At 48.1% G+C, this 12,576-nt stretch overlaps 1 protein-coding gene across 2 annotated transcripts in view; it reads left to right on the top strand.

Annotated features, from left to right (window-relative positions):
* Positions 1-12,576, top strand: part of GNAO1 (G protein subunit alpha o1) — a 142,576-nt gene that overhangs the window by 104,840 nt on the left and 25,160 nt on the right. For both annotated transcript variants that reach the window (XM_040075015.2, XM_040075016.2), the window contains exons 5-6: positions 11,594-11,722; positions 12,423-12,552. In XM_040075015.2, coding sequence (XP_039930949.1) covers positions 11,594-11,722; positions 12,423-12,552 — 259 coding nt within the window. The remainder of the gene's footprint in view (positions 1-11,593; positions 11,723-12,422; positions 12,553-12,576) is intronic.

Below are 12,576 nucleotides of genomic sequence, written 5' to 3'. Positions count from 1 at the left end.
CCCAGCAAAGATCATCACAGCATGGCACTCCCTGGCTTGTCAGGGCACCCCATGGTGACAGTGGGAAGCGAGCAGCTTTGCTGCATGGAAGGGGAGACCCATATGAACAGAAAACTCACATCAGCAGGGAAAGCCTGAAGAAAAATTGGACAAAATCCAGTTTCTTTCGTTACACGTGCTGCCCTGCCTCCCCTGGCACGTGTTCCTATAACAACAGTGCCACATTACTCACCTCCGTGGTTTCGGCTGCGGTCCCCCAGGTGCTCCCTTCGCACCACGTCACGCTGGCTCCCTGCCTGTGCACGCCAGGCCTGGGCACATGGGACATGCCTGCTCCATGGCCCTTTTCTCTGCAATGCTTCTTCTTCTTCTTCCTTACTTATGCCTTAAATCTCATCAGTCCAGCCCTCAGCCCTGGGGACAAGTGGGTCGTGCAGTGAGCATGTGAAAAAGACCCCACAAGAAAAGTATTTATGGGGATGCAGAGGCAAGGGACAAGCAATAGTGCAGATATGACCCAGATCCATCCTGCAGCCTTACCCTGTATGGACCTAGGAAGGCATTCCTGGGATTCAGGAGGTTATTTCTATTTTCACTTTGCAGTGGGAGCCAAAAAACCTCTGTATTTTGAGAAGCTTCAAACATTGATTGGATATGGCTGATCCTTCCATCAGCTGGTGCAGTGCCACCAGATGAATAAATCTTGCATGCATCTGTAATTACTGCTTAGCTTGTGTTTAAGTGGTGTGTCATTGATCTGCAGAACTCATCAAAATCCATAAGGGAATGCATGAAATTACATTGGATGCAGCAGAAAGGTACATGACAACATCCATTTTCAGCCTTGTTTATTCACCAAAAAAAAAGAAGAAAGCATTTATTTCTCTCCATTCAGATTCTTGGGTTAACTTGTGATTTAATCATCAATTGTAACACCATTTTTGTGTTTTTGTGCAGGGAATATATTTCTTTCTTGTAGTAGGCCTTAATATAATACATTCAGTTTGTACCAGCCTTGCAGTACCTGCCCCTAAGTGGGCAAAAATCTCTATTAAAAGCATGGAAGACCATTGCTTGAGTGTTACAAAACTCGATATGGAAATGTCTTGTGGTCAAAGCTTCTGACTGCATTTTAGGGAACCCAAAGTGACTTCCAAGTGCCACCACAGACTTCCCATCGTGTCCTCAGGCAAATCATCTATCCCCTTATTACTTCTGTTCCTCCTAAAGCAAATGTGATTAATAGTATTTCCCTGCTCCAGTGGGAGGCTGGGAGGTCACATCAATCCTGCTCAGTGAGGGCTGAGGTGCTCAGCAGCAGGGAGCAGGGGCGATGCTTTGCTAACCAGCCATCTGCTCGAGGTGCTCTCCCCCTCTCCTGCAGCCAAGAGGAAGCACACAGAAGGCATTTATTGGGAATAAAGCCCACGATGTCTGGAAGAATCCTGATGTTTTCCAGACCTACTCTTTCTCTGGCCCCGCTCCATCCTCACACTGGAAGTGAGGTGCTGCTGGGTCAATTCAAACTTCTCCCACAAGCAGAGAGGAACTCCTGCTCTGCCCACCTGGCTTACTGCAGCACCTTGGCCCACGGCTTGCTCCCAAGAGATGTGGTCACTGACAGGTCCATGGGCAGGCAGCAGAAGCTGCTTCTGACAGGGACACGTCCCCAGGGCACAGAGAAAATCTGCACAAGCTCATGTGCAGACAGCTTTTCCCAGCCCTGTGGAGGGACATGCCTCTGAGGTGGTGTCCTCAGCTCATCTCCCACAAAGCCCCACCAACTTTGTGCCTGGGCTGTCCTATACAGAGCATCCCAAATCAGTTTTGTCATGCAGATGTCCCTAATGCATCTTGGGATCAGCCCACTCCTGCAGAGACCTGGGAGCAACCCAAACCTCCATCTGGAGTACTGCAGGGGTGGGTGTGTGGTGACAGGAGACTGTGGTAATAAACCTCTGAGGCTGCTCATGCCAACAGAAGAGGGAGAAAGGAAAAATGGGGGTCCTGCAGGTGACAGCCTTTCCTGGTGAGAACAATCAAGCTATTTTGATATACTGTAAATAATCTTCTCCTGACAACAATTCGGTTGAACATTTTCTAAAGGGGTGAGAAACTCCATGAATTTTCCCTTACGTGTCTCTGCTTCTGGATCCGGCCTGGTCTGAAACCAAAATGCTGCAATACCACAAGCAAAGCTGTTCTCGAAGGAGCCTCAGCCTGACAGCTGCTGAGAAGGAGCAGAAAGTCCATTTGTGTAGCACAGATTTTACATGCCCAAGAGATCCACCTATGGCTGGGATAACTAAGATATTTTTAGTGTGCAGCTAAGGGTAAAATTTTCAGGTTTTGCTTTCGCTACCTATGAGTCACATCTGTCCATGGCAGAGCACTGGCTGATTTTGGTACCCATGGTTTTTGGCAGGGATGCTTAAATGACATTTGAAAGCAGAAATCCCCATAGCTTGCTAACAGACCAGGAAAATGGACAGAAGAGAGGATCCAGAGATACGATTCCCACTCCATCACCAGCAACGCATCTTCCTCAGCAGGGTGGGAGGATAAATGAGGCCCCTGATTGAAGTCAGCTCCCGACAGAGCTACCCCACTCCTCGTAATTGCACCATCATCCAGCCATGGGCATCCTCCAGCTACTTGATACGAGAACACAGATCTCATTAAGTGATGCTTTCCTTTGCAGCATTAGATCTAAATCTCTCACTGGTGCTATCCCTGCTGCAGACAGACACTGAGCACTACAAAACACTGCAGTTATATCTAATTCTTTTCCTCCACCTTAGAAACGGAGATGTTAATGCTATTTCACCAACAAGTGTGTAAATAGATGTCCCAGGCCTTTGTGCACACCCTCATGAATATCTCTGGCCAGCGGCTGATCAAAAGGTTAAAGTCTGTGGGACTGGTTTCATCTGTGGTCCCAGCTGTCTGCTTTCCAGGGCTGGAGTAATTCTGAGCAATTAGCTTATTTGGCCTTGGGGCCAAATTGAGTCTTCTGCTGTGCAATGCAAGGAGCACTGGGGAAGTGATCCTTCATGCTGTGCTGGTGTGCTCACTGGGGGCTGTGCATGCAGCAAACTGGGTTAGTTGATGCCTCTCCCCAGTCTGGGCTCAGCAGATGCTTGTGAATGCACCAGGGGCCCCGCTGCAGCACGGGGCCTGCGTTCTCTGAGCAAGGCTCCTTCCCAGAGCAAGCCCTTCATTATCCCAAACTCCCCGGGGCTTATTTTTAGCCCCTCCTTTTCTTTCCTTTCTTCTTTCTACAGTATAAAAAACCATCAGCTCCACTGTCAGCCAGCTTATAACAGCAGCCCTGGAGCAAAGAAAAAAGGCTTCAAGCCCACTGACTCTGTTGCATAAAGGTTTAGGCAAGGATCCTGCTCACTTCCAGGGTCCCAAGTCCCACCATTCCTCATCCCTTTTTCAGCTCAGCTACTGTCCTTCAGAGCTGGGCATCAGAAGGAAGCAGAGCCTTATGTAAAGCAGGAGCAAGGCTGGAGCTTTGAGCTTTCCTCTGCTTCAGCCAAAGTTCGATCAGTGCCTGTGTCTGCCCTGCTGTGCAGAGGACACCTGCTTGCAGGGCCACCAGGAGAGAAGACTTTGCACAGCCTGAGCCGTGCGTCATCCCGGCCTTACGCAGAGCACCGGACAGACACAGCCAGCCCCTGTCAAAATCCTTTGCTTATCAAACAAAGGCAAGCGTGCCTTGTGGTCAGCAGCTCTGTGCTAACCAACAAATTAAAGCACAGACTTTATATAAAACAGTGGCATTGCCCAGATGAGGACACTGCTAAAAGGCGTCACAGCACTGCTGGCGCGCTGTGGTCACCGAATCTGCCCCCTGTAGCAGCCCCAGGGGCCTGGTGCTACACTGCCTGCTTCTCCAAATAGCATCAGACTGAGTGACCATAAAACAGATGGTCCCTTGTAGAACAAGGCAGCTATGGCTCCCTCCTTTCTCCATCTCAGGAAGGATTTGGGACATGAGGAAAACCCCTTGTTATGTGACAAAAGGCTCCAAAGTGCTCCCCTGCAGTAATGTCTTGGTAGCATGGTAAAGATGCTGCATAGCGGATGTTGAGGAGGTCTCAGAGATGTCTACAGACAAACAAGTGGGGGATAGGGAGGAGAGAGAGGACAGCTGTTCCCATTCAAAAATTAACAAAGTTAAACTCTGACACAGCAGTTTAAAAACCAGAAAAAGGCAGTTTGTTCACAGACAGGGTAGCTGAGCTTGGAAATTCCTTGCTGCAGATGAGGTTGTTAGAGGTTTAAATTGCTGCAAAAAGTGCCTAGACAAATTTCCGCAAGGAAAATCATTGAGGGGTAATAAATATAAAGATATCTCACTTTTTTTTGAAATTCTGTTATCCATATGAAGTACTGGAGGGTGGGAAAGATGAATACTGTATTCGTACTTTTCGTACTTTTCTCTTAACATCTGCTCTTGGACACCAACTAAGCTAGGTGAGTCATTGATCTGACCCAGACATGTTGTTTTTTTCTTTTGTAAGGGCTCTGATATGACAAAAAATATCTTTTTTCATCCCCTCTTACAACCCATCCAATTTTCAAGCTTCAATGCAGAAAGACAAGCCCACATCTCCTTTCCTAGGGCCCCCCCGAAATCCTTTCTGTGTAAGTTGCTCATGTTTGCTTTTCCTCCAAAACCCACCTCACCCCCAGCCAGAGCTCTCTGACCACAAACTCAAACCTTAACACAGTGGCCTTTAATTCCAGCAGAAAGGAGCAGAGATATGGCCAGAGCTGACCACTTGTGAGCAAAGCCAGCCAGCACTTGCACCTGGAGACCCTCCATGTCCTCAAGTACCTTTGTTACACAGCTGCTATTTAGTGACTCTTCTCATCCACATGTAATGCTAAAAATTATTCTGGATCCAGTCATGCCTTGGAAAACTACAAGTCTAACTAGGACAGCTAAACTCCAACCTGCTTTATTCATTCCTCCTGCCTATCATTAGTATTAATATCAAGTTGTCAAGTTGATCTTGATGTACAAGCCCTGTACAGCCTTGCTTCATTGCAGGGCCAAAAAAATAAAAAATGCATCGCAACGCAGCATCTTTTTTGTCAAGATCTGGCACCTTCCTTTAATAGCAGGGGCCATCCTCCTCACTCCCCAGAGAAGAGTAATGAAATCCCATGGCATGCAGCAAGGTTCTGTCAAGAAAGTAACCCCAATAATCCCTGAGCCTGGTGGCAGAGGTGGATGATGCAAAAAGACTGCCAAGGTGTCACCCTCGAGGCAAGAAAAACCCAACAGACGTTTAACCATCTTACTGCCATTAAGCTCAGTAACGTGAATGTCTGTCTGTGTAAGCTTTGCCACAGGTATCCAGCCTTGACCACAGCCTGCAACCTCAGCTCCAGCTGTCAGCAGCCTGCAAGGAGCAGGCACCAGAAGTGACATCTCACTGGTCAGATTAAGTCAGGGGAAGGAAACTGGGGAGTTTTCATGCTGGTATCTCATCTGCTTGGATGTGAGATGAGATTTATCATTAGGATCAGCAGCAAGATATCAGGGCTTGCCATGTAATTCATGTGATTGCCAGGGAGGCAGGACTGGCTGATGGAGAGGCACAGCCAGAAACACTAAACACATTACCTGAAGTCCAGAAGCAAATTCCCAAGACCTTCCTTCTTTAGGCTGAACTGAGAAAACACCAGTGTTCCTGCCCTTAGATAAGTTACTCATCCTCTAAGGTCTTTTCCCTGCCCACCATAACGTACATGGAAATGCCTCAGGAACAGTGTGTACCACCTTCTGGCTTTTGCTGTGGGGAGAGGAGGCCTCTGCACGGTCTCTGCCCTTAGACAGGATGGATTCCTGAAGGGATACAATGCCACTGCTTGGCAGCATTTCAAGACTTTCATAACTGTCAATTATTTAAAACATCTGTGACATCACCTCTATGTGTGCTGGATTGGTGCTGGATTCTGAGAGTGAGCTGTGCTTGATTTTCCCCTTTCCCTCAAATGCAACAGCAGCTATGACTGGGCAGAGTGTCTGCAGGAAAAACGCTGTGATGCCGTGACCTGTGGGTACTTGTTCAGCACCAGCTGCCCTGGGCAGCCAAACCAAACTGTATCACACCTTCAGGCAGCACTGCCCACATGGTTTTGCTCTCTGGTAGGAGATTCTACGAGAGTTTACTCTGCTGTTGTAGAGCCACTACTGACACTCCTTAAACTCAGTGCTTCTCCTCTGAACCCTTACTCCACGGTCACTAAATATTAAATGGTTTTAATGCTAAATATACATTGCATTGTGTGCTCATCATTGAAAGAAAGGAAGAGGATAAAGTGGAAGATCAGATCAGATACAGGCAGCCTTCCATCCATGGGCAAGGAAGGAGTGCTCAGGTAAAGCCATCTTTACATAATAATTTCGATTTAAATGAGGTGGAGCCTGCTCGTGACAACCTTGATTTAAAACTCAGCATTTGCCAGGACACAGTGTTGGAGCTGCCCCTTGAGTGCCTCAGTACACAGAGTCCAAAATAACCCAGCAGTGACTCAGCTGCATGTGTCGACAAACGGGGATCTGCTTCCTCATCAAATACAACGCAAGCCAACAAATCGAGGCCGGGGTATCCCACGCACACATGGCCTTTCCTTCATGGAGCAGACACGGCCAGAACTCAGGACAGCCAGGATGGAGGAGCCACTGGGAAAATGCTGCTGTCTCCAGGCTTGTTGTCTGGAAGCTCCAACTCCCACTCCCTGCAGACCTGCCCCAGAGCAAAACCCAGCTGTGGCCGCTGCTGCACTGCAGGTCATTGAGCACTGAGGATGTGAGCGTGGCATCAGCACGGTGTGAGCACCTTGGGTGTGCACAGGGAGGGCTGGATGATGCAAAAAGACTGCCAAGGTGTCACCCTCAAGGCAAGAAAAACCCAACAGACGTCTAACCATCTTACTGCCATTAAGCTCAATAACGTGAATGTCTGTCTGTGTAAGCTTTGCCGCAGGTATCCAACCTTGACCACAGCCTGCAACCTCAGCTGTACTTCATCCAAGAAAGCAGCCAGTGGAGCTTTTGGCATAGGCAGCAGAGTCCTGGGAGAAGTTTCCCGTGGTGGCCGAGAGCCTGGGGAGGGGTCCCTGTGCTCGCACTGCACGTAGGCTGCTGCTGTTCCCGTGGGACAGGGACTGAAGCTCCTTTCCTCCATGCAGTGTCTCTGGCACCAACAGTGCTGCTACCAAATGCTTTTGGAAACAGCAAATGAAGGGGCAATACTACTTTGTATAGCTATTCACTATCAACTAGCCTGTATAGAGCTCCTGCCTTTCTTAGCCTCTGTTCAATGACCTCCTCTCCCTGTATTTGTGAATTGCCATTTCCTCTGCATTTTGCTTTTTAGCAGCATAAAATAGTTGGGCTTCACCTCCCTGAGCATGGTAAACTGAGTGACTCAGAAACCTGCAATCTGCTTCAAAACAAAGCATTTAAAATAAAAGATACAAGCAGTAATGGAGCTACTCGGCTCGGGAGCAGAACTGCTAGAGGGTTACTCATTACTCACAAACCTAACCTTCCTTCAGCTTTTTTTAACCCCTGCAAACCCGGGGCAAGGCAGGCTGCAAGTAAGAGCTGATGTGTCATTTCAGATATGCTTCCACTCCAGCGTGCAAACCCTGGAGCTGGGAAGTGGAAGAGCTCTGGTGCCAGCACCGATGACGTGGAAGGGGGAGCCAAGCTCTCACTCCACGGCCTCCTAAGTGCTCTTATTTCTGCTGGTTAAACAAATGCCAGCTTCTGAGGGGATTATGTGTCATAGAGCCTGTTGGCTGTGACAACTAATTATCTCTCACAACAGTTTGGCCTTGAGATTTTCAGCTCAAAGGGCATACCAGCAGTGCTGCCATCCAGCACCATGCGTAGCAATTTGTCCCCACTTGGGTTTCCCTGTTCCCAAAGAGGTGGCACCCCCAGGGACACCGTCCTCCCCCAGCTCAGGCTCACACCAGCAGGTCCTTCCAAGCAGCATGGGCAGGGAGCACCAGCACTCCAGTGAAACCTCAGAGATGCTTCCAGCAGGAACCCAGGAGAACATGGAGCAGCTAAAATCATCTCAGCGTCCAAACAGCAACCCAGCTAATCCTTCCATTCCCACAGCTGTTAGTGTGGCAGCCATGCCATGACACACTCCTCCAGCTGACCTTCAAGGCTGCACACACCAACAGGGTCCAGCTCAGCTGCAGCCAAGTGTGGGGGGAAAAAATACCTGCCACAGCCTGAGTCTTTCTAGGGAAGAGCAGCCAGAGATTTAAACAGTTTTGGAATGCAGCCTCAAAACCAGCACTGAAAATGTTTTATAACTTCATATAAATTGATGGCTTGACCGCCATCAAGACTCCCAGGAACAGATGAAAAGCAGACCCAGACATCTGAAAGAATTTAAGTCATTGAGAAACACACAGCATGCTGGAAAAGACTAGAGATGAGGAAAGAGATGAAGAGAGGAGTTAAGAGAAAAGGCAAAGGGTGTATTGGCAAGCAGATAGTGGAGCTGGGATGCCCAGCAGCCAGGCTGGATGCATTGGTGTGGGAGTGACATCAAGGCTCTGGACTTGCAGAGCTCAGCTCACCTGCAGCCAGAAAAGCTTGAGTACTGGGGCTACTGAGTAATCTACTGCCAAGCACCAGTTAAGCACTGGGAAGGAGGTGCTGGAGGGCACCCAGCCGAGCTTCCTATGGACATACCCCAGCTGGGATCACAAATGGATGCTGTCAGGTAGGAGAGGGTAGATGGGATGGATCCTGCTTGGCTGTCCTCCTCTCTGTCACTATCATCCTGGCCTCTTGAGAGGCTGGCAGGCTGCACCAGCTTCCCCAAACCTCTGATCCCCCAGAGAGCTCGGGTGGAGCCAGAAACAAGGCTGCATCGCAAGGGAAGGGAGGCAAGGCTTTCCAAGCCTCAGAACCAGGTTGAATGCAGGATCAAATCAAATTTGGGGTTGACTTGCTGTCAGGCAGCCAAGGGGAATGCTCTGTGGAAGAGCCATGGACTGGGCACGCTGCAGTGAGAGTGAGAATGTCCTGAAATCCCAGCACACAGCCCAGGGTTTAGGTGATGCTGCCATTCACCAGCAAATCATCACCGGTTGGAAGCAACAATTACAGTAACGAGCTTCTCCATCACTGCGCTGCTGAGGACCTGAATCCTTTGGCCAGTTTGCAGTAAATTTCTTCATTTGCTGCACTACCAGCATAAAAGGAGGATCTCAAAAGCAAGACTAATTATTGGGAACGTTAAATTGAAGAGAGTTGGGTCATCAGAAAATGCAGAAAATTAAGATGGGGAAAGTGATAAAGGACTTCAGGGTACTGCCAAGAGCTGCAAGAGGAAAAGAAAATCCCCCTCTTACACTTCAACTTTTTAATATCACCTTGAAGTACTCTGTTCCCGAGGACAGTGGAGAGCCTGAGTCTCTGAATACCAACACTGCCGAGCTGCCTCGGTCGGCAGGGCTCTGTGAAGAGATGCAGCTGTCTCTTAAATAACAGGAGTTGACACCAGTTGTGAATAGATGAGTGATCGTGGCTTCAGCCGTCACAGCCGAGGATCTGATTTCAAATGAAGCCCCATTCATCCATCCAGTGCCCATCACAGGGTTATTAAAGGAGCATCTGTCACAAAACCACAATGCCTTTAAATGCTTGAAAAAGGGCACAACAAAAATAAGCCTGCTTAGCTTATATGCTTTTCTCTGGGTGACGTGATTCTTGAACTTGTTTAGCAAAAATAAATTATTAATACGATGGGTAGGGAAAATATGTGATATGAGCAGGGTGAGGTTTTGTATTTGACCTTAGTGTTGAGTTTGGCTGTCTGCTTGTTGTTCCAGGCTTGTGGGGTAGGCACGAGAGACAGTGGCAGGGAGTTTTGTTGGGTAGCAGAGTGCACAGCCCCAGCTCACCAGGTGTCCTGCTCCAGAGCCCTGGCTCAGTGCACTCCCTCCAGGACACAAATGGAAAGCCATCCCTGGTCTGGATGCAGCAGGGATATCATCTCCAGCAGCAGGTCAGGGCCAGGTTCAGGCTAAATGGGATGTTCTATGGCAAGGCAAATGAGGGGGGTTGGTTTGGTTACTCATCAGGACTAAATGCATGTTCTGTGTTTAAAAAAATTGCATTTAGCTAAACTGAAAGTCAAGCAGAGACATCATGGCTGTCTTGAGTGAATGGTTCCAGCTCATATCATCTCATACTCACCAGCAAACTCTTACCTGAGACAACAAAGTCTTTTCCTTCTCTGCAACTGTGCAGCTCCTGGTTCTACTTTTTATTTTCTGCCTGCTGCATTGGGCAAAACTGTCATCTTCTGCACCTGAATAGGTACCCTCCTGTCCTGCCACCAGCAGGTCACCTCCTGCCCCACATCCAGGCACAGGGATCAAAGGAAAAGATCACTGTTCACGCACAGACATGCTCTATTATATCCACAATATACTGAAAGGATCTCAGAGCATTAGATTGATACTCCTGGGGCTAGAGGTGGGTATTTATGCTCTGTAATGCACATCAAACCCCTTTTAAGAGAAACTGTGCCTGAGTGCAGGCTTAATGGCAGTGAGAAAGACTGTGCTGTGTGATGGAGGTCTTTGTTTATAATTCATATTAAATGGTAATCCAAATTCCTCTTTTCTTTATAAATTGTTTTTAAAAAAATGTCTTGAACGTGGATGGAGAACTGGGTTGTGGTCATATGTGCAAAGATGTTGGGTTCCTCTACACAAACGTTTAATGCCAAAAGACAGGACTTCCTACCCCAGGTTTCAGCCTAGGGAGGTATTGCCTGTGTTCATAGATTTTAAGCTTAAAGCAGAATAAAGTTACATGTTTTAAACTGTCCAGGAGTTTTAGCTAAATCTCCTCTCTCCTCCCCCAAAGCCCCAGTTTGTACTCCCAGATTATCACCATTTAAGTGGTGTCCTTAAGAGCTTTCTTTCCAAGAGCTTTCCAAGAGCTGCATCTCCTGCAGCCCCAGCCCTATGCTGGATTTGGAGCTGAAGCAGTGACTCACCTGTGCAGATTCATCTCCCTTCATCTGAGCTGACTGAAAGCGAAGCATGGCATGTCCCTCCCTCCCTTTCCAGCACAGAGAGAGGCATGTCCAGAGGGGATTCGACCTGTGTGTTCTGGGAGCAAGACCTGTATGCTCCAACCTCTTATCTGAATAAACCCTTGCAGAAAAAGGTGTGTGTACAGGATCCAGCACAATGGACTGATTTGGACCCTTGTTCCTCAGGGAATAAAAATAGCAAGTTAATATTAAAACTGTGTATTTTCACAGATTGCAGGCGGGACTCACAACACACCATGCTTAATTTCCTGCTTTCAGTTCCCTATCAGATTTTATGCTTAGCTTACTGAGGTCTGTTTTTCCCCAGAACAGGATTTTTTTTTTTCCTTTAGCTACAATACATTCAGCCATGAAAAATGAGATTGAAAAAGATTAATAGGAAGCTGAAGGAGTCATCTGAGATTTACAAAGATTAATGTGTTTCTTATTCTTAGCTGTTTTCTTTTTCTTTTCCCTTCTCTTAGCTACCTAGACAGCTTAGATCGAATTGGAGCTGCAGACTACCAGCCCACCGAGCAGGACATCCTCCGAACCAGGGTCAAAACAACTGGCATCGTAGAAACCCATTTCACATTCAAAAACCTCCACTTCAGGTTAGTGTCAAACTGCACAGTAAATTTTCAGAACAACTATTTATCACAGGGTTTCCCCCTAGTTCCTAAAGGAGAAGTTGTTATATTGCATGGACAGCTCCCACTGCAGAAGACACAGCATTTTGGAGGGTCAACAATATGAAAAGTTTGGCAATCTTGTCTTGAAAGTCACTGCCTGTAAGATAGAAGCTCATGGCAGCTTCTTCTAACCCCTAAAAAGCACCTCTTGGTTGGTATGTATAATACAAAATTGACCCCAAATCTGATCAAGTCTCATAAATGTAAAAATATTTGGCCAGATCTTTTCTCTTAAGTGGGTGAGTCACATGTAGTTAACACAATACACAATTTACCCTCATGATGCCGTCCAGTAAAGAGAACAGGGCACAAAGACAGAAAACCACACACAGACGTTATTTAGAGCACAGAAAAGCTAAGAGTGTGTGGTCTCCACCTCCACAGACCCTTTGGGACCCAGCACGCTGCTAAGGCTCTCCCACAAGTCCCCACATCCCTGTCTGTAGCTGCTCCTCCTGGTTCTCCTCGGCTGCAGGCTCTGGAGAACACCAAGGCAGTGAAAGACCCCCTGCTTTGTGTCTGGAGCCTCGCAGGGCCCGTGAGGTCCGAGAACGCGCAGAATGCCAGCGTTCCCTGGGAGCTAGGGAGGAGTGGGTGGTGATGGTCCTCCCCTGTGCTGCAGGCTCTTCGATGTCGGGGGCCAGCGGTCAGAACGCAAGAAGTGGATTCACTGCTTTGAGGATGTCACAGCGATCATCTTCTGTGTCGCGCTGAGTGGCTACGACCAGGTGCTCCATGAAGACGAAACCACGGTGAGTCTAACTGGGTCTCGGAGG

Source organism: Hirundo rustica, chromosome 11, assembly GCF_015227805.2.
Source record: "Hirundo rustica isolate bHirRus1 chromosome 11, bHirRus1.pri.v3, whole genome shotgun sequence".
NCBI lineage: Eukaryota > Metazoa > Chordata > Aves > Passeriformes > Hirundinidae > Hirundo > Hirundo rustica.
This window is presented reverse-complemented; position numbering and strand designations above follow the sequence as displayed.